This window comes from Myxine glutinosa, chromosome 3 (assembly GCF_964187855.1).
Source record: "Myxine glutinosa chromosome 3, kmMyxGlut1.1, whole genome shotgun sequence".
NCBI classification, from domain to species: domain Eukaryota; kingdom Metazoa; phylum Chordata; class Myxini; order Myxiniformes; family Myxinidae; genus Myxine; species Myxine glutinosa.
The window spans coordinates 81,443,816-81,466,397 of NC_136263.1; the positions used below are offsets into that span (position 1 = coordinate 81,443,816).

Genomic DNA, 22,582 nt, shown 5'->3' on the forward strand with positions numbered 1-22,582 from the left:
ACGTGCATACCGATCGGGGTGCGGTGTTCCTGTCCCAGGAAGTGAGGAACTTCTTACTCCAGCATAATGTCACTTCTAGCTATACCACTCCATATAGGCCGCAGGCGAATGGACAGGTCGAATGCTTCAATGGTATTATATGGAGAGCCGTTACGCTGAGCCTTAAGTCCCTCGGCCGAGGCCTAGACAAATGGGCTTGGTCGCTACCTGCGGCACTGAACTAGATCAGCTCTCTACTGTGTACGGCTACCAATCAAACTCCACACAAACGGATGTTTCATCACCCGAAGAGTTTTTATTTATTTATTTATTTATTTTTTATTTTTATTTTTTTTGTTGTTGTTGTATACTGAATCGAGGCTCGTGAAAGAGCTAATCGAGGCTCGTGAAAGGTAGTACCCGATCTTTACCTAGTTGGCTTGTGGAGCCGGGACCGGCTTTCCTCAAACGTGCTGTTCGCATGAGTAAGTATGATCCACTGGTGGATAAGGTGCAGGTACTCCAAGCTAATCCCGAGCATGCTCGTGTGTTGATGTCTGATGGACGGGAGTCAATTGTCTCCGTACGCCACCTGGCCCCTTGTGGGGAAATTGACGAACCAATTTACGAGTCCATGGACTTTCCCGTTGCTCCGCCTGTGGAGTATCTGCCGGCCCTCTCACCGCTAAACACACCCCAACCTGTAGGCTCGGTGGTGCCACCTCCGTCACCTGACTTAGGCGGCTACTCCGACGCAGGGGACTCCGGTCTTGGGGATGTAGTACCCGGTAGTTTCCGGACTCGTGCCGGAAGTGAGATTCGTCGCCCCGATCACTACGGATGGACCGACTGACATGGACGGACAATTGCTGCCCCTACTTTTATGCTACTGTGTGCTTCATTCCTGCCTTAGCGGAGTGTAGTTATAACGGCGGGGAGAATGTAATGAAATTGTACCTAAGTTGAACCCAGGTGTTATGCTCTCTCCAACCACTGAGAGGCGTCTATAAGGACTCGGACGACCATCGCTCCGGATCATTCCTGTGACATATAATCTGTGACAGCGTAGACTCGAATGGTGCGTATATTTAGATGAACCAGGCTTGCTTGCACTGATTGTCAATTGCTGGACTTCTCCTTTATTATATAATCCTGATATATTGCATGATCGTATTTTTACAGGTGTTGCCAGAGATCGAATTCGCATTAAACCTATCATTGGGACAATGTTGTGGATTTGAATAACACATCGTTCTGCCGTGACTCCTCTCGGGGCTAGGAGGTACACCGTGACCAGGGGGTTTGGGGAGGAGTCCGTAACAATAGCGAGATGCAGCTGCACGCAACCAAACTCAGGACAAGAGAGGAAATGCGACCGCCCTCTACGAATGTCAGGACAAAGAGTAAAAATGGCAGGACCGTGTTCTCTTCCCTCAGCTCTTGAATGTTCCATGCTGACGTCACAACTCTGTCCAATCACCGAGCTCTACTCAATCATCCCATTGCACCCCACCAATCACGAAGGCCGGGCGTGGCCTCCTCGTTACGAGTCGTCGGGGAGCAGTGTCTAATCTCTCTTCGGGAATGTTCAGATGACGTTGAAGGCCATGAGACGGGGCTTGACTGGCACGATCGGCAAATGTGCCGGGCTAGCGGCACTGTGATCAACTGAGTCCATTTGTTATAGTTGTTGTAATGGCAGCCCTTTTTGATGCAATAACAATGAAGGGAAAAAATCACAGGGCAATTACATGCTGGGGTTTATCCTTAAGCCCTTCCTAATTAGCATAGCTCCACCCCTCGTATGGAGACACATATACGATCTTATTCCATACAGATTCCCTACTTAGTTACATCATGGTGGGCTTCTTCTTCGCGTCACTAGGAGCATGTTAATCTACACATTTCTATCTCGACTAAGGTATTTCATCGTTTACCCCCACAGACGTAACACACAGCCCTCCTCTCAGCCCCCCCTCAGCCCCCCTCCCCGCCCCCCCCCCCCCCCCCATCCCCGGAACTGTAGCTCCAGCAAGTTTCACTGCAGGCGTTACCATTCCAGCCTGAACACTGACCGACTCACACTCAATTAGCCTATGAAATAAATTAGGAGGGGCTGTGGGAAGCAAGCCGTAGCTAACTTACCTGTTCTCCTTAACGTTCTACACCCCTTAGACAACCATTCAACTATTTACACCGTTGATTCGTCGTTCCTAACTCCTGGGACGGAAAGAAAATGTCAAACACACAAAACTCTATCTTAACCACAAAACGTATTCAAAAATTCAAAAACATTTGTACAACCACCGTTCTACAGACCACGTTCCCCGGTGGATGCCACAATGCCCAACGTTACCTGCAGAGCCATCCCAATTTACCCAAACTTACACAGGCCCTGTCCTCCTGGCACAGGTTAGCGACATGGATCGGTCGATTTTCGACCATTCACTCACACATAAACCCCAATAATCAATCGTCCATTCAACCCCCCCCCCCCCCCACCCCCCAAGACCATGGCTTAAATGGCATTACATACAGGTGTGTCCTCAATTACGCAGCAGGGAGGTACTGTACAACCAGATGGTGGGGTGCTTCAGGCTGTGGTGCCCGCAGTCCAAAAGCAAGTACCTGACTTGCGACCTCTTCAACCCCCCCCCCCCCCCCCCCCCCACGACCCCCCTTCAACTCTTGGGCCCTGACAGCCGAACAGGTCCTTAGATGTACGTCCCGCCAGGGACGGTCTCCACAACATCCAGGCTCCTTTTGGCCTCTTCCGGATCACCAGGGATCTCCATACCCTCTGGTCGCCCAACAGACCCCCCCCCCCTCCCCCCCCTCCCCTTCTGACGAATTTCCAATTCCAGACACCAGCGGCTGCCAGGGACAAATTACCTCAGGAGGAGCCGCAGTCACCGCTCCTCCAGAGCCTGATCCGTACCTGCGGACACACACACCTTCACCACTCACAAAATCCAAAATGACATTCCCTCCCCCGCTGCCATTCAATTCTCAAACACTGCAGTGCAAAAAGACGATGTCCTTGTGTTCCTTCACTGCCATGGCCTGCGCACATGTGAAATCCCCACATTCGCACTCCAATCACATCTCAACTTTTCTCACGACCACAAAAACACAAAACCTTGTACACATATAACAAACGCCACCCACAAGACACCTTGTCACACAACCCCGATCCACTCACGACCATGTAATCGCTCTCGCTCGTCACCACTCCAAATTACTCCTGTCCCAATTTCTGAGCAAGTACCAAACGCTCGGGACAGTACACCTCAAAGCACCTTACCTTTTGTGCAGGTCGTTGCAGGTTGATCGGGTCCAAAAGTGACATCTACCCAGACAGAGAGAGCAAGAGTGAGAGTGAGAGAGAGAGAATTGGGGTAGACAAGACGGCCCAACTTGACCTGGTACGTTGGGTTCTGGTGAGCCCGCCTCGTCCCCCTCGAAGGTTGCACAAGCTTGGAGGCCCACGACTCTCCGTGGGTGGTCGTGGTCCCCAGCTACTGCGGTGAGAACAGAGTCCCCATGCACTCTGTTATTTGATGTTGACACTCAGTCGATGGGCACTTATCCACCAATAGCCGCAAAGTTCACGCTAGCTCCCCCCAAGGCACTGAGATGTGAAGGCTCCCACGCTGCATTCTTCCATGTCCATGCCAGATTATCAATGGGATTCAAGTCTGGGCTTTGGCAGGGCCACTCAAGGACTTTCACATTCTTGTTCTGAGCCATTCCAGTGTTGGTTTAGCTGTATGCTTGGGGTCATTGTCCTGTGAGAACATAAATCGATGTTGCAGTCTCAGGTCTTTTGCACTCTGAAGCAGGTTCTCCTCAAGAATTTGCTTGTATTTGGTTCCATTTATTGTTCCCTCTATCCATACAAGTCTCACAGTCCCTGCCATTGAAAAGCATCCCCATAGCATGATGCTGCCACCACCATGCTTCATGGTATAGGGATGGTGTTAGATGGTTAATAAGCTGTACTTTGTTTCTGCGAGACATAGCGCTTTGCATTCAGGCCAAATAGTTCAATTTTTTGTCTCATCAGACCACATAATGTTTTGACGCATGTTCTCAGTCTTTCACAAGCCTTTTTGCAAACTCCAAGTGTACTGTAATGTGCCTTTCTCGTAGGAGGCGCTTCCGTCTGGCTCCTCTCCCATAAACCCTAGATTTGTGAAGGGCTGCAGAGACTGTTGTCCTTCTGGCAGGTTCTCCCTCCCATCTCAGAGAAGGAACTCTGTAGTTCTGTCAGAATGGTTATTGGGTTCTTGGTCACCTCCCTGACCAAGGTCCTTCTTGCCTGGTTGCTCAGTTTGGTCAGACGGCCATCTCTAGGAAGAGTCTGGGTAGTTCCATATTTTTTCCATTTCCTAATAATGGAGCTCACTGTGCTCTTGGGGAACTTTCAACACTAGAAATTATTTTATATCCTTCCCCAGATCTATGCTTCTTCACAATTCTATGTCGGAGTTCTACGGACAGTTCCTTGTCTGCATGGTACTCATTTCAACATGCAGTGATTGATTTAAAGTTAAATACACAAATGTGGAGCAAAATGTGCTGAAAATGCAGGTGTACTTAAGCAAGCGTTCCTGTTTTTTTGTCAAAATGTGATACAAGCTGTTGTTCAAAACACAAAAGCTCACCAGTAAAGACAATAGGAGGTTCGGGACTTCCATCCTGGGTCACAAAGTAGCAAAAGTGCCCAGATGTGTGGCATGGTGTGAAAAGACATCGCACTCGTAATGAGCCTATCTGCATACAAGTGTGAAAACAGGGAATGGTTAATTAATAAAATAAAATAAAATAATTGTGCAAAAGAACAGGTCAAACAAATTGCATTCTAGGGTGAGGGTTTTGGCAAACACCTTGAACTCCTCATTCGGCGAGACCTTTTTGTTGACCGCCCCTATCCTGCCATCTCCTCCGCACACAGTCAGGCCAGGTACCATATTAACCAGTTTCTCATTTCCACCTGCATGATCCCTGCACACAAAAAGATTGTCCCAGGATGGTCCAGTTTACATGTCTGTGCACTGTATTAATGCTCAACATGAAGTGCCACACAGCTTGAATTATTATTGACAGTAACACAAGTAACTGTACCAGAAAATGAACACACCTTGTTACCTTTGTCAAAGTTGCTTTTTCCATGACATACAGCCCAAAAGCAAAACAGATACAGTGCCTTCAGAAAGTATTCACACGCCTTGACTTTTTTTCAAATGTTATGTTACAGCCTGAATTTAAAAAGGATTAAATTGAGATTTTTTTTTGTTTCTGATCTACACACAATACCCCATAACGCCAATGTGGATTTTTTTTTGTTTTAGAAATCTTTACAAAATAAATAAAAATGAAATACACAGATATCTAATTTATATAAGTATTCAGCCCCCTGAGGTAATAGTTTGTAGAAGCGCCGTTGGCAGTGATTACAGCTTCAAATATTCTTGGGTATGTCTGTATCAGCATTGCACATCTGGATTTTGGGAGTTTATACCATTCTTCCTTGCAGATTTATTCAAGCTTTGTCAAGTTGGATGGGAACCGTCGTGAACAGAAATCTTAAAGTCTTTCCATGGATTCTCAATGGGATTCAAGTCTGGGCTTTGGCTGGGCCACTCAAAGACTTTCACGTTCTTGTTCTGTATCCATTCAAATGTTGCTTTGGCAATATGCTTGCGGTCATTGTCCTGTTAGAACATAAATCTTCAACGCAGTCTAAGGTCTTTTGTACTCTGAACCAGGTTCTCCTCAAGGATTTGCTTGTATTTGGCTCCATTTATTGTTCCCTCTATCCTTACAAGTCTCACAGTCCCTGCCGCTCAAAAGCATTCCCATAGCATGATGCTGCCATCACCATGTTTCACGGTAGGGATGGTGTTAGATGGGTGATGAGCTGTGCTCAGTTTCTGCCAAACATAGCACTTTGCATTCAGGCCAAATAGTTCAATTTTTGTCTCATCATACCACAGAATAGTTTGTCTCATGCTCTGAGTCTTTCACATGCCTTTTTGCAAACTCCAGGCATGCTGTCATGTGCCCTTTTCTCAGGAGTGGCTTCCATCTGGCCACTAGATTTGTAAAATGATGCAGACACTGTTGCCATTCCAGCATGCTCTCTCATCTCAGAAAAGGAACTCTGTAGTTCCGTCAGAGTGGTCTTTGGGTTCATGGTCACCTCCTTGACCAAGGTCCTTCTTGCCCGGTTGCTCAGTTTGGTTGGGCGTCCAGCTTTAGGAAGAGTCTGAGTAGTTCCATATTCTTTCCATTTCCTAATGATGGAGCTCACCGTGCTCTTGAGAACTTTCAACACTCTAGAAATTGTTTTATACCCTTCCCCAGTTCTATGCCTCCTCACAATTCTATCTTGGAGTTCTACGGCCAGTACCTTGGACTTCATGGTGTAGTTTCTGCTCTGACATCTGAGCATTATCTAAAAGGTGTGCTTCTTTCTAAATCATGTCCCATAAATTGAAATGGCCACAGGTGGACTCCAATCAAGTTGTAGAGACATCTCAAGCATGATCAAAGGAAATGGGATGCACCTGAGCTAAATTTGGAGTGTCATAGCAAAGGGGTTGAATACTTATTGACTCAATATATTTAACCTCTTTATTTTTAATTATTTTAAAATTATTTTAATTAAGTAGTATTTAAAATTATACACTGTATTCAGATTATTTATAATTATATAATTATATATTCAATATATTTTTTAAAAATTATGTATTCAGACCAATTTAATCTCAATTCATTAATTTAATTAAATCTCAATAAACTTCAATTTAATCCATTTAAAATTCAGGCTGCAACGCAATAAAATATGAAAAATGTCAAGGGGTGTAAATATTGTTACGTTCATGGGGGTAGAAGAATATAGTAAGGGAATCTGCCTGTGGAATATGAGATCGACAAGACTGAATATCACCGGCCCCGAGGATGTGAAGAAGATTGGCATTGCGCAGTACAACGCAGAGTGCCGCAAGATTGTGATGCGCTACGCAAAAGAGTGGGAGGTGAGTCTTGGTGTGTGGCACGTATTTTAGAGTTTAATCATTATTTATTATGACCCTGACTATTTATTGTTTAGCTGATGTAGTGTCTCCGTGCAAAGCTTGGATCAGAATTATTACCCAAGCCGCGGTATAGTAAGGGCATTTTATGAGATATTTCACAAATCTGTTAACTAAATTGTTACCAAAAAATTTCTTCACCAATATGTTTGTAAAGGTGTGTAATAACATGTGTTAAAATGTTGAAGTTCAACTCCCGTGGGAAACCCAGAAAAAAAGCTGTTGAATTCGGGTACCGAAAAATTATTTTCGAGAATTTTTATTTTTTTTAATCGGCCCTTAAGTAACTTATGAGGGGTCAAATAAGGGTTTTTCATGATTCTGAGTTGATTGTTAACATTTATATTTCCACCACAGACACTCCTTTGTGGAAAAATAATTTCTAAATATATCTCATTTTCTACTTTGCAGGACATGGAGTCTAGCAATATGGATGAAGACGTTACTCCACCTGTGCTCAATTGCTTCATCTGTGCACGCTCGGATACACCAGCTGAAAGGCTCATACAGGCAACTCCAAAGGGATACTCAACTTTATTGAAACAAGCAGAAACTGTCGAAAATGTTACTGTTGTGGAACGTATGAAGGAGGCTCAAAAGGAAGGAAAACTGAGGTACCACCAGAAGTGTAAAAATGATCTGTACAACAACTTTGTTGCAACCACCAAGAAGTCAGCTCAAGCATCAAAGGCAGAGAAAGAGTCATCAAAGTTGAAGAGAAGACGCACTACTTGTGAGTTCAGTTCATCAACTGGCTGCAGTTCTAGAAGATCACAGTCAGTTGACCTCCTGTATAAGGATGTATGCATTCTTTGCAACCAACCAGCCCAGCTCCACAAAAATAATCCAGCACAAGCTCGAAAGAAATACAGAGTGCCAGATAATTTGACTGCAGATACACTGAAGGCAAGCTTGCTGAAGACAGCACGGAGTCGCGGGGACGTCTGTCTTGACAATCGGTCTCAAGAACATCTGAAGGCTTGCAGGAACAAGTGTCAGCTGACTATCGATGTCAGTCATACTGTGTGTGGTGGGGTATGACTTTGGACCTAAATCAATCAAGGCAATATCATTGGATATGAACTTGAGTGCCGTCTTTATGATCTGAGTCTTCTCATCTCCATGGTCAAGATTAGCATGATGCGCTCGCAGAATATTGTCGGTGCCATCTTTGAGACAGAGCACATCTGCCCTTCTTTCCTGTGTTGTGAAATACAAGGTGTCTTCGTATTTCTCTAGAAGTTTTATCTTTAGCCAATGCTTTGAATAAGAAAGGCTCTTCTCTGGTGACTGATCAAACTCCTGCAGCTTTTCATGGACTTGGTCCATGTTCATTACCCCATGCTCTAATTCTGAGTCTAACCATTTGCAGAATTCAATAAAAACTGCCTCTCGCTCCTCATCAATACTCCTCTGTCCTCTCTTCCTTTTTCCTTCCTCATCAGTCTTGGACAAACTGTCACCTCTCGCAAACATAAGTTTGCATCGCAAATGGTGCAGTGTTTCTTCTGCTACCAAGTCGTTGATCCCTTCCAGGCGTCCAGTGACTTCAGTGCCCCAGTCATCCCCGCGACTCCGTGCTGTCTTCAGCAAGCTTGCCTTCAGTGTATCTGCAGTCAAATTATCTGGCACTCTGTATTTCTTTCGAGCTTGTGCTGGATTATTTTTGTAGAGCTGGGCTGGTTGGTTGCAAAGAATGCATACATCCTTACCTTATACAGGAGGTCAACTGACTGTGATCTTCTAGAACTGCAGCCAGTTGATGAACTGAACTCACAAGTAGTGCGTCTTCTCTTCAACTTTGATGACTCTTTCTCTGCCTTTGATGCTTGAGCTGACTTCTTGGTGGTTGCAACAAAGTTGTTGTACAGATCATTTTTACACTTCTGGTGGTACCTCAGTTTTCCTTCCTTTTGAGCCTCCTTCATACGTTCCACAACAGTAACATTTTCGACAGTTTCTGCTTGTTTCAATAAAGTTGAGTATCCCTTTGGAGTTGCCTGTATGAGCCTTTCAGCTGGTGTATCCGAGCGTTCACAGATGAAGCAATTGAGCACAGGTGGAGTAACGTCTTCATCCATATTGCTAGACTCCATGTCCTGCAAAGTAGAAAATGAGATATATTTAGAAATTATTTTTCCACAAAGGAGTGTCTGTGGTGAAATATAAATGTTAACAATCAACTCAGAATCATGAAAAACCCTTATTTGACCCCTCATAAGTTACTTAAGGGCCGATTAAAAAAAATAAAAATTCTCGAAAATAATTTTTCAGTACCCGAATTCAACAGCTTTTTTTCTGGGTTTCCCACGGGAGTTGACCTTCAACATTTTAACACATGTTATTACACACCTTTACAAACATATTGGTGAAGAAATTTTTTGGTAACAATTTAGTTAACAGATTTTCATATGTTTCCCTTACTAGTAGTCGTCCTTTTGTTATTTATCGAATTTGTTACTTTTTTTGTTACCATTATCCCATTTTGTTTTTCCTTCTTTTTCTTCCCAAGTCAGCTCTTCGGCCGCACTCGGATCACAGTTTTTCAGCTTCTGGTCCTCTCAATCAAGCTTTGCTGTGTGCTCCAGGCCTGTATCCTCCTTCAACATGATGTAGTTGAGGGCTGGTCTGCCCCGGTTCAGCCTTCCATGTTTATATCTCCATAGTACAAGATTGGAAACTGCTTCGTTTTGGCACCTGTAGCAGTGCCCAGCAATCCTTAGACATATTCTTTTAATTTTAACCGACAGCCTTGAAAGAGAATCAGAGCTTTTTATTTCTCATATGTTCAGACCAATGGACGTTGAAATCTGAACGAAGAAGTCCAGTACAGCATCCATCAAGTCCTTTTGTGTAGGTTGTAGTGTGGGTTAATGTTTCACTTCCCTAAAGCAGGAAAGGCTGAACTGTTGCCATGAACGGTCATTCATTGATACTCCGAGAGTGTGTCGACTTCCCTATTATTGAAACTTTGGCGCTAGCTGTCCATGTGGCAGCTTTCCTTTGTTTGGTTTCCTGAGCAGTTGTGTTAACGAAGGGACCAAGATTCTTTAAGTCTTTGACGGTCTCGAGTTTTATTCCACCGTTGAGGATATAATTGAGCCTGGTGTTGGATTAGCGGTTAGGGTGCCGGCTTGGGATCCTAGGATCCTGGGTTCGAATCCCGGTCGATCGCTGAATTAACGCCAGGGGGGTTGACTCAGCCTGTCATCCTTCCGAGGTCGGCAAATTGAGTACCAGCTTGCTGGGATGAATGATCACGGTGTGTACCCGGATTCAGAATAGGTACACCGTATCCCTGCACGTCGTAAGAGGTGACTGAGGGTTGGCGTCAGGAAGGGCATTCGGCCATAAAAACATTGCCTCAAACAGGGAACCATGATTGTCATGGGGCCCGCAAAGCTAACCCCCGCTCTAGCGGGGGAAAATGGCCTTAAAACGATCATTCATTCATTCATTCAATACATAGTAAGAGAATAGTAAGAGAATACCGTTGGAAAGGTAGGATTGCATAGGAAATAGCATGGACAGTGTGACGTGTCGGAGCATTTCAATGTACTAAGTCGGGAAAATGTAGTTTAAGGTTGTTTAAATGTTTATCATGCGAGGGATGATGACGTGTTAATTAGTAATAGGGTTTAAGGCTAATTTCCCCTGTTCGTGATACCCTCGGTAGTCATTCCTAACATTTCTTCCAGTACAGCCGGCCAAGTATGACATCGCCAAGTTATGCATGCTCCATGGACACGGCGCAGCAAAGACTCGCCCAGGAGAGGTGAAGTAATATGGTTCGGTGGGCGGGGAACAGGACCGGAAGGCCACGCCCCTCGAGTGATGTGGTGGATGACATAGGTGATCTCGAAGAAGAAGAGCACGATTAGACCTTGGCGAGCAAAGAGCTTGGCCATTTTGTATCAAGAAACTGAGCGGTTGGTTCGCGAAAAGAAGCTTGGCCATTTTGTGCGCTTTTGAAGAGAACGTTTTTCAACGGGATCGTGAAGGACCTTTGACCGCTGGACTATTCGAGGAGCTGGAGGCCGCGCTGCCCTTCCCCAACAGTGGAGGAAGCAAGGAGGGCAGTCTACGTGCTCGCCTCCCGCCTCGTTACCGAGCCCTTTGACGTACGGTGTTTTCACCATTTTCCAAGATTCCCACCCTGGTGGCTCCGGACCCCACTGCTGCCGACCTCACCAACAATAATCCTTTTGGCGACAGCTAAGTGCCGGAGGGGAATTATTGTTTTGTTACTTTACCCTGTGTGCGTGTTTTGTGTGTCTGTGTAGAGGATCCTCACCGTAGCTTTTACTCACTTTTACCTCAGCCTTATTTGTCATTCCACGCCTTATTTTGGTACAAATCATTATCATTACCTTTTCGTTATTGTGTTCTTCTTGGGTTTCGGTATAAACCTGTTTTCATGTAGTTAAACACTTCATGCCTCTTCAATCCTGCGCATGCAATAACAGCCATAATTTGGAGATCCCCTCGGGAGTTAAGGCTGGTTCGGTTCATCTGTCCAAGGCCGGTGTTAACTAGCTGCGGACGCGACAATACTTTCTGAAGGCAATGCAAGTAAAAGATCCTATAGTATTAAATAAGGCAATTCCCTCCCCTCCATCCCCTTTGCTGAACAGGAAAGTTTTCAATTCAGATTTAAACGTTGAGAAGGTTATCAAAAAAAAAAGAAGTACATTTATAGTTAGGAGAATACTTTTGCAAATCATATATACAAATGCCATTATCTCTCTGTGGCTTTCTGTTTGTCTGCCTGTTCCTTAGACACGGCTGCATCTTTTAAGTTCTAAACTCCAAACTCGGGTACAAATACAACTTTGTGTGAGGGATAGGCAACAAGAACAAGGTCTACCGAGTGCCATTCTAGGTTTCATTGTCTCTTGAACATGATTAAAACTTTTATAAAATAATTGCATTTTCAGACATCAGGTGTACTTCAGCTTTCCCGATATAATGATTGATGTACCATATACTGCGTTAGAGTTGGTTCCGCCGAAGCAATTTCTTGGGCGCGGGGTCATACAGGTCGGTTTGCCATCCCTCTTCCAGCAGTAATCAGGGCAGGAATTTGGAATTTATCCATGGTCCCAGCGATAGCTTGTCTACTCTTCACGAAGGACACCATGGGATCTTTAATGTCCATCAACTAATGCCAGCAGACGAGATACCCAGTTTAATATCCATCCGAGGGACAGCACACATACACATTGATGAATCGCCCTGCCTTGTGAATCACCGGGATAAATGTTTATAGCTGGGTCGGGATTAAAACCCAGGCTAGATGGCTTAGAGGTGCGTGGACATACATCTTGGCCATCCTCTTGGCCCTTCTCTATATAATACTGTCCTGTCCATGGGTGGCTGATGAAGCTTCAGACGAACAGCCTCCGAGACCCTCCGAGGTTAAAAGAGCTTTAACTCCGAGGCGTATTTCGAACATTGGCGGGATTATCTTTTCACACATGCGGGAAAGCCCGAAGCCTTACCTGATCGGCAACACATGAGATAATCCGAGCCCCACAGACACAGAAACACGACACCATTGAAAATGCAACACAAATCAATTTATTAAACATAGGGGCAATAGCCCTGGCACTCACCTGGTAGAATAAACAGTATACTGCACCAACTAAGGGTATTTTAAACCAATTTCAATGGTTGTTGGAAGACAGGGCAGCATGTAGAATCATACTAACATAATCATAAGACTTTAAACAAACAAACAAATACCTATTTTGGAGGGAACCCGCCCCCTCCCCCAACCCCATGTACCTCCTAAGACCCCAATTTTTCGAATGCCTTGAACAAACATTGGTACATCATGGGTGATGAAGGTTGTTGTGAAGTTTCATCAACATTGCATGTAAAGTTTCTGAGAAGAAAGCAAATACCTATATTTTGGGGGGCAAACCCCCGTAGACCCCCAACTTTCAAAATTTTTTTTTATGCCGTGAACAAACTTTAGTCATAACACAACAAATATCATTTGTGCCAAATTTTGTCGCAATCCCATCAGCGGTTTCGGAGAAGACGTTTCAAGTGTTTACGGATGGACGGACAGACGGACAACGCGCCATCGCATAAGCTCCCCTGAACTTCGTTCCAGGTGAGCTAACAAGGGGGAAAGATAAATAAAAATAACTTCCCTTACTGTAGGGCTGACCCTCAGCTCTGGCTCTAAAGTGTGTCGAGGGCACATTGGTCGTTGCTGCCAGTGTAGCCGCTTGTGTGGGACACACCCCAATAATGGCGCCGAACCCACGCGTCAGAAAATGCCCAGGTGCAAGCAGGCACTCAACCAGCCCTTCTTCGCTTCCACCGCCAAGTGCAACGTGGCCCCTACTCCCCCAAAAGACACCACAGTCCAACAACACCCCCCTCCTCCAATGTTGCAAAAACTCCACAATGCTCCGAAGGTTCTCTGCACGAGAGGAGCAACCGTCAGCAGGCACTCAACAAGCCCTTCCTCGCTTCCACCGCCAAGCGCAACACGGCCCTGCTCCCCACAAAAGACACCACAGTGCAACAACACCCCCCTCCTCCAACATTGCGAAAACTCCACAATGCTCTGAAGGTTCTCTGCATGAGAGGAGCAACCATCCACCACGCAGCCAGGACCAGAAGAGAGAATGCGACTGCCTCCAACGAACGCCAGGACAAAGAGACCAAGATGGCGAGACGGCTTCTTCTTGCTCTCCTAGCTCTCAAATGTTCCACCGCTGATGTCACACTCTGTCCAATCACCGAGCTCTGTTCATCACTCCATGGCTTCTAAACCAGTCACGAAGCTTGGGGCATAGCCTCCCCATCACGAGTCGTCGGAGGGCGGAGTCTAATCTCTGTTCGGGAATGTTCGGATGACGTCGGAGTTTACTTGTCGATCGCCAAATGCTGTTTCTGTCGGCCCTGGTGGCGTTGTGAGCGAATTAGTGCATTACCTGGCCGGCTGAGTTTTATAAGAACATTAGGGAAAAATCACAGGGAGGCAAGCACATACTGGGGATTAACCATAAGCCTTATAATTGATTAGCACAAAACCACCCTCCTTATGGCGACATGCAAACACTTAACCTGAACATTTACCCTGCTTATGTACATAGAGATGGGTTTCGTCTTCTTCATGTCACACGGTCCATACTACAACATACATATTCTGAACTTTCCTGAGGTATTCCATGCCTACCCCCCACAAACGGAACAATACTATAGCAGTAATAATAATAATGATAATAATTTATCAGTTTGAAGTGAAGTGTTGAGCCAACGCACCATCAGCATGACAAACTTCGCAAATAAGTTATGAAGAGATGTTTTGATATGTACTTCAGTGTTTACGAAATTACCCCACTGAATATGTATTATTTTGCGGTTTGATTGAATATTTCTAAACTCTATGCGCATAAGCAAACGTTTGAGTGTTACCACCTGCACGTTTGTTATCAATAACGGAATCTGCTGTTGTTTGCTTAACAAAATGGCTGCAGACCTAAGGGGAGCATCTCTACAATATTTTGATTGATCATGGAGTTCTCGAGGTTGCTGCCAACATCGAGTGAGATAGATTACGGGTGCAAGTTGTGTAATATCGAATGTTACTTCGAATGAGATTAATGTAACATTATTTCAAATTAATCCTTTAAAAACACCTCAAACAATCATGATTTGTGTAAATTTGCAACTCCGTGCCCTTCCTCTAAAAACTTCCTAAGGGAGACCGCTTAATATTTGATGCAATGTGATTTACAATGATTGTACGTGACCCTTGTTCAAGTGGGCAAGATTACATAGAGTGCACCCCAAGGGCCTAAAATGTAATAACTTTAGGTTACTGCAACGACGCAAAGTCTAACGATGCACGTTTTAAGTGGCTATTCCACATGTTTGCAATGTGTGTCGAATAGGATGTAAAAAAAACAACAAAAAAAGCCCTCGGCTCTAAAAATCCCCATTTTAGCACAAAGTAATTTGATCATTCCTGCTGTGTGTTTTATTTCACTTCAAACTCTTTCCACCTTGGTGTTTATACAGAATGGTGGCTAACGATGAAATTTATGTTCATTCTCTTCCTCACCCACTCTTCCAAACAGCACAAGTGCTCAATGTTGAACTTGTGTGTGGCATTTCCTCATGGTCTTTAATTTTATTACTTTGCAGTGTGCCGTGAATAGCAATGGCTTTATTCCTCCGCCTCCTGGAATTGCATATGGCAAATAAAGTGGCAAATGGCAAATTGGCAAATATGGCAAATAAAAAAAATAAAAATATAATGTAACAGTCATGAGGTCTTCAAGTAGCCCATATACTAGTTTTATACCACCACCAAGTCACAGTCCGATGACTACCCCCCCAAAAGGTGTTTAAACACACAAAGCCAGTTGCGGCCCGACTTCCGAAGAGTCCATTTAAACCAACGACATGAGCTCATAACCCTTTAGAAAGAGTGCAATCCCAACAAAGGACAGCTGTGTCAATCACACTGAGGGAGCCTCTCAGAGCGTCATCATTTTGAATGGAGAACCCCACCATACCATGATGCAATGCAACGCAACACAATGTGACTTGTGACATGATCCCAACTAAGTAACTTGATCTGCTTCCCCTGTCCGCCAATGTATTGTCACTCATGTGGTCTTGGTCAGTCTTTTATACCTTGCAAACTAGACACACCACTCAAGAGCCAATCACACAGCTGCCCAAAGATGCAAGGCCACAACCTGCTCGGGCACGATTCCACTTGCCTGGACGAGTCCTGACCTTGACACTCATCCGTGCAATTGTCCAACAGCGATATCTGATTCTGACCAATGGCGATTTGATAGTTACAAGCTGTTTTTACTATGATGGCCAGCTAGTGCATATTTCTCTACTCTTTACTTAACCTACATTGCAAATACCATACAAATACCATACTAAGACTACATGACAAAAAAAAAAACTAGAACTGCGAGCAGTAATGATAGGCCTCCAGGCAAAATGGCCACCATACCACGTGACTGATGACATCATAATTTCAATAAATTTTCCTCATTGGCAGTCAATCATATCTGTAAATTTTGGCTTGGATCGGTTACACGGTTCTGGAAATATGGATTTTCAATTTATTGTCCTTAAATCCAAGATGGCCACCATACCACGTGACTGATGACGTCATAATTTAACAAATATTTTTCTCACATCAGTAGTTAATCATATGTTTGATATTTTGCATTGATCCGTTGAGGTATTCCGAAAAAAGATTATTTCATTTTTTCCTTAAATTCAAGATGGTGGCCAAAACACATGACTGAAGACATCATAGTTTGCAAATATTTTCCCCCATCGGGATTTAAGCATGCGTTTCAAGTTTCATATTAATTAGATTAGCGGTTTCAGAGAACTCGATTTTTTTTAAAGTTTTTTTTAAAATCCAATATGGCTGCGAAACCACATGACTGATAAACTTTTTTTTCACAAAATTTCTCATTGATCCATTCAGCAGTTCTGCAGAAGATGGTGTTTAAAGTTTATGAAGGTTAAATTGCGTCAACGCAGTTAAATAGAAAAAAAACAAACTTCAAACTATAGTTCCCAAGGCCAGTTGATTGTATGAAGTTTCGCATCAATCTGTTAAACAGTTATGAAGAAAAAGAGTTTTCCCATTTTTATTTTCAATCCAATATGGCCACCAGACCACATGACTGACGTCACCACATACCTTAATTCTTCATTTACATCGGATCGTAGCTCAGATATATGAAGCTTCAGATGTTTTTGATAAGGACGTCATTGTTATCACCCAATGAACCCAATGGGGAGTTGATAACAGTTTCGCAGCAAATTATACACTTTTTTTTTTTCCAATATGTCTGCCATACCATGTGAACTACACATCAGAGTTATCAATAAGATATTCTCCATGGGGAGTATCTCCCATGTTTAAAGTTTCACATTTGATCAGACAAGCAGTTGCAGAGAAAGAATGTTTTAAAGCGAAAAATATATAGACACATGCACACACACATGGACATGGACGCACGCACACACGCACACACACACACACACACACACACACACACACACACACACACACACACACACACACACACACACACACACCCTTCGGGACAAGACTAATTACTGCAAGAGCTCGACAGTTATATACATCACATTGTAATTTCCTATCACAACTGACCAGTGGTGATGAGTCGTAAGCACAGTGTTAAGCTGTACCCCATGATGTCGAGCTGCATCCACAATCTGCAGCCAAAAGACAAAACACGTTCATGAAAGCAAGTTAGGGCAAGCATTGAGTAAAAAGAGAGAGAAGAGTTATCACATCACAAGGTATGCCTCTCAATCTGAAATACATGTTACAGGGCTTATATTAACACTGTACATGAATACTCTGGTTTACATTGGAGATGTGTTCCTGAAAAGTGTGAGGAATATACAAATGACGAAAATCAAAGCAGTTTTTCTCACAATAATTAATAAAATAAACATGGAATGCGTTCCTCACCTATTATATTCGCTACTTCACCTATTATATTGTCGCGCGACTCCGGTTAACACCAGAGTCGCAGATAGCCTAAACGGTCTTATTCGGAGGCAACAACCAAACACGGATTCGGCTATATGTCGCGTGGGAGGAAGAAGGAAAATGAAGGCTGCGGCAAAAGCTTACCTTCAGCGCACCGACGTAGCTCCGGTCCTGTAAGGGGATTAACTCAAGCGGGCACAGGTGTAACGGGGAATAGAAAATAATACAAGGGTTTATTACAAATAAAAGCAAGGACAGGAAAATACACGCCGATAATAAAATAAGGTAACTAAATTGGGATCCCACACACCGACTTCAGAAACAAGAACAAAGGAATGGATTAACAAAAGAAACACATTCGTTATGTGCGTCTGTGGTGTGTGAGCATATCTGTCTCTTGTCATCTTGTCTTTGGCTGCCGTCCAACACGGCTCCGTTCGGCCCCGATGCACCCACGAGGCCTCGCTCCAAGCTCCACAAGCGCCGATCGCCCGCACACGAGGTAGGCCCCGTTCCAAGCTCCGATCCTCTCGCCGCCCACGAGATCTGTGCACCAGGCACCACGCGTCCAACGCAGGCCAGCGAGCTCCACACAAGGTCGACCCTCAACTCGAGCACGAACACAGAACGCCGAAGAACGGCAAAGGGGGGGGACGAGAGCGCAAGTCCACTGCCAGAAGCAACTGCTCTGAACCAACTCAGACTCGCATTCGGCGCTCGCTGATCTCTTTTTCCCAACTCGACCAACTGCCGCGCAACTCACTCACTCTTCACCTCACTCACTTTACTGCCTCTCAAGACTCACTCGGCGCAAGACCTACTGCAGCGCAACTCACTCAGCCAACTCACTCACGAAAAGTCCTGCCGCCCCTCGTATCACTCCGCGGCAGTGAAGTCAGCCTTGGCGCGCCACCCAATCAGTGGCCTCCACCGAATCACAGGCCTGTGGTGTCGTCATAGCACGTGGCACTCGAGGTGGATAGGCCTGTCGGAGGTGTAAATGGCGGCGGCCATTATCGGTGGTGTCCCGGCCTGGTTTCCTTTTGCCGGTTCTCTTTCACAGTCATGTCAGGGAAGAGCGTTTCTTAGTGTTGCGCTAAGGACCTATCGGAATGTCTATGTGGTTGCGGTGCTAAAAGAGACAAAGGTTTGGCTAACCAGGTGAGGACACACAGGGGCTCTACTCTTTAATCCCTAACTCTACTTAACACACGAACCTCCTGGTAGGTTCACAAGTGTACTCCTTACCGACAAAACTCCTTACTCCTTACTAAGTTTTCCTTACCGCGACACACGAAGCATGTTACCTACCTCAGATCTATCTGCTCTACATATCACTACCACATCGACATAACAATATTTCGCTTTTTAACCTATGATATTACCATTTTTTGATCAATGACAGTTATATTCAAGTACACATAGGTACAAATAAAATAAACTAGACAATGTGACGTTGTGACGTTGACCCATATGCCTCCACCCACATCTTGTAGACTTTGCCCTACTCTAACCTTTGACTTAAGACCTTAGACATTTTGACCCCAATATATAATCAGTGCAATGAGTACATAAAGGCATAATAGTACATGCTACTGCACTTGGTTACATTCAAATTCCATTTCCATTGGTATCACAATAACAGTTTTAACACAGTTTAAATGTGACCTCTGACCTCTGACCTTTGACCTTTTGTCCCCAAAATCTCATTACTTTACACTTGATCATACTTGAACCAAGTTTGGTCAAAATCCCATTGATGGTTTACAAGTTATCATGGTAACTGGATTTTTACCTAACCTGACCTCAGACCTTTGACCTGTTAAACCAAAAATATAATCGGTTCATCTTTACATCATCGTACAACATACTCGATCTAAGTTTGATTTAAATCCCTTCAGCCATTCTCAAGTTATCGCGGTAGTGAAAACCTATCATGGACGCACGGATGGACGAACAGACGGACATCTCGAAAACATAATGCCTCTGGAGACTTCGTCAGCGGAGTCATACAAACAATTACTAGACATGTTTGAATAAAAATAAACCTCTTCCGGAAGCAGTCGAACTTGGCGATACCTCTTGTGCTGCCTCCTTCTAAAATGCATGTTATTATATTGGAAAATATGATATTTTACATGGTAATCTTACTATAATTCACCAAATGTCTGTCTGTCTGTCTGTCTGTCTGTGTGTCTGTTCCCAGGTACCGCAAAAACGGCTGAACCGATCGCAACGAAATTTTTGGTGGGTAATCCTGGGACCCCCCGGAGTAAAATAAGCTATATTGTTTTTCCAATTTTTTAAAAATTTTTCCAATTTCCATTTTTTCCAAACACGATGGAATAATATTTACAGATATGAAGTGATAATAATAATAATAATAATGCATTTATTTTATATAGCGCTTTTCAGGAAGCCCAAAGACGCTTTGACAGAGTGCAAAACATAATGCATAGCAAAACATAAAAAGAATTGCAAAAAAAGAAGAATCAATAGGGAAATATTTGATGATTTGAAATTTGGGAATTTGAAATAGTGATGTGTCTTTTATTGAAATTCTACAAATACTGTTTAGATTTTGATGACTTGCGTGTGATATGATTTAACGGATGTTTATATAAATCGTTTAAAATAAAAAAGCCTTCAATTTCTGATATGTTGCCTTTTCATTTGGGCCTCCCAATTGAAGTCCTGCCCGTAGGGCGGGTACCGTTGCTAGTAGTAATAACTATATTATGTTACAAATTATTTATTTACTTTTTAAGAACATTGCTTATTCTCATGAATCGCAAGTGAAAACATTGTCGTCCATCGCTCCAATGTAGTCCTCCCTATCCTTTTACCAGAAGAGCAAATGATCCTGGAAGCAGTCACGTGTTAAGAAATGCAATGGATGATTCGCCATTTCCAACTCAACAGCATCGATCTGCAGTCGTCAAATAAAAATTCAGAATTGGGGGACTTACTCTTTTGCATTCTCATCTGCACTATTGGTGCAGATGAGAATGCTAAAGAGGCCAAGATAACCTAAACATGTGTACCAAAGCAGGGCTTTCGGCTGCACTGCCCCAAAAGTGAATAGGTCTTGAAACAGTGAAGAGACCTGGAAAGATTTGAATGTTTTTGTTTGGAGGAAAGTCATAAACACAGCTTGGTCTTGAGATGCATCGTCATCTTGGAAAATCAGGTACTCTCTACCAAAGTGCACATGCCATGAAAATTACTGGATATCTTGGAAGAATACAACGATGTTTCCTTTTGCTAATAGGTTCCATTCTTTCATGAATTTCCACCATGCCCTTAATGTGCTGTTAAAGACATTTACAAACGTTACATTAGAGATTCCTTTGTGTGGCACAACTGTGGTGCGATATGAACGCGGCCATCATGGATGCAGTTACCCCGTGTAACTCAAATACACAATTACTTCACTTAGAAAGATAACCCAGTGTACAAGAATAACCAATGATCGTCTTTTTGTTTTGTTTGCTAATATTTAGTTTCCGATATATTGGAAACACTGCATTCGTTGGTTTTGTTTGCATCACTTCGTTAATGTCTTTGTGGATCATACATTTTAATTTAATTTTTTTTTCATTTACGTATCCTCCATCAAATTAGACTCATGTTTGCCTTGATGTACCCTCACCTTTTGGGGTTCTACTGGATCAACAGCAGCAGCTTGACAGGTGTGCTCATCAATCAGCAAGTACATGTAATTGTCTTGCAAAGCTGGAATTGCCTTCACTTGCATGATGCCTTTATGGGTTGCCGTTCCCCTTCGCACACCAGTACGCATGCAGGAATGGCCAAACCACTTGCCTGAAAGTAGCCAGGAGATGCATGGACATCTTTACTTTTAAATAGCCAACTGTTAGTGGTAGTTTCAAGCTTTTAACCTACATAATAGCTCTAATAGGGCATAATTTAAAGTACAATTACAGCTGGGTGTGACGACAAATTAAATAAATCATGATCAACAAAAATCGGCATTATCAAAAGAAAGCGACATTCAAGAATTTGCTTCACGCCAAGGCTGTTATTCAAGTATATGGAACCAAAAACAAAGGCGTCGATGTTAAACCTTTTCACGACCTAGTCTTCCGTCCATAACCTTTTGAGATATCGTGCTATACATCGGTTTTAGCACGAATCACTCAAAGGTGAAGAATCACTGAATAAATTATCATATCTAGATTATGGACTTTGACCTTTGCCCCCAAAATCTAACCAGTTAATACTTACATCATTATACATACCTGTACCAACTTTGAATTAGATCACTAAAGTCGTTCTCAAGTTATAGACACATTACAGACTTTGACCTTTGACCTCTTGACCCCAAAATCTAATCAGTTGATCTTCACATCATTCTGCATAAGTGTACCAAATTTGGTCAGAATCCCATCACTGGTTCACAAGTTATCATGGTAACAGGATTTTTACCTAGCATGACCTCTGACCTTTGGCCTTTCACCTCGTGACCCTAAATCTAATCAGTTCATCTTTACCTCATTATACATACCTGCACCAAGTTTGACTAAGATCCCTTCAGCTGTTCTCAAGTTATCACGGTAACGAAACGGTTTTGCCTTTATCTATCAATTTTTGTTGAAATGAAGATCAAGTAGCTGTATGTTGAAATATGTTGAAAAAGTCAAAACTTTACATGGGGTGTACTTACTTTTTCACGTGACTGTGTATATATATATATATATATATATATATATATATATATATATATATATATATATATATATATATATATATATAATCCTGTAACCCAATTCCCTGGCATCTGGTTGTCTGGCTTTGAAAAACTGTTGACATTATCCCATGCTCTGGCCTTGGCAAGACATTCTTGCCGAATGAGACTTATCCTGCCTTGTCAACTTTGTCCAATTTCTCTTCGAGGCGGCAGTCTGTGTTATGTCCTTGAGTTCCTTTGTCCTAGAGGAAAGTATAT

The 22,582-nt window shown here is 43.4% G+C and overlaps 1 protein-coding gene across 1 annotated transcript in view; it reads right to left on the bottom strand.

Moving 5' to 3' along the window:
• HAGH (hydroxyacylglutathione hydrolase) overlaps window positions 1-22,582 on the bottom strand; it is a 51,437-nt gene that overhangs the window by 25,695 nt on the left and 3,160 nt on the right. The window contains exons 2-5 of the mRNA XM_068110553.2: window positions 21,266-21,438; window positions 17,266-17,330; window positions 4,869-4,986; window positions 4,647-4,755 (exon numbers count right to left, since the gene is read on the bottom strand). Of these exons, the coding sequence (XP_067966654.2) occupies window positions 4,647-4,755; window positions 4,869-4,986; window positions 17,266-17,330; window positions 21,266-21,438 (465 nt within the window). The remainder of the gene's footprint in view (window positions 1-4,646; window positions 4,756-4,868; window positions 4,987-17,265; window positions 17,331-21,265; window positions 21,439-22,582) is intronic.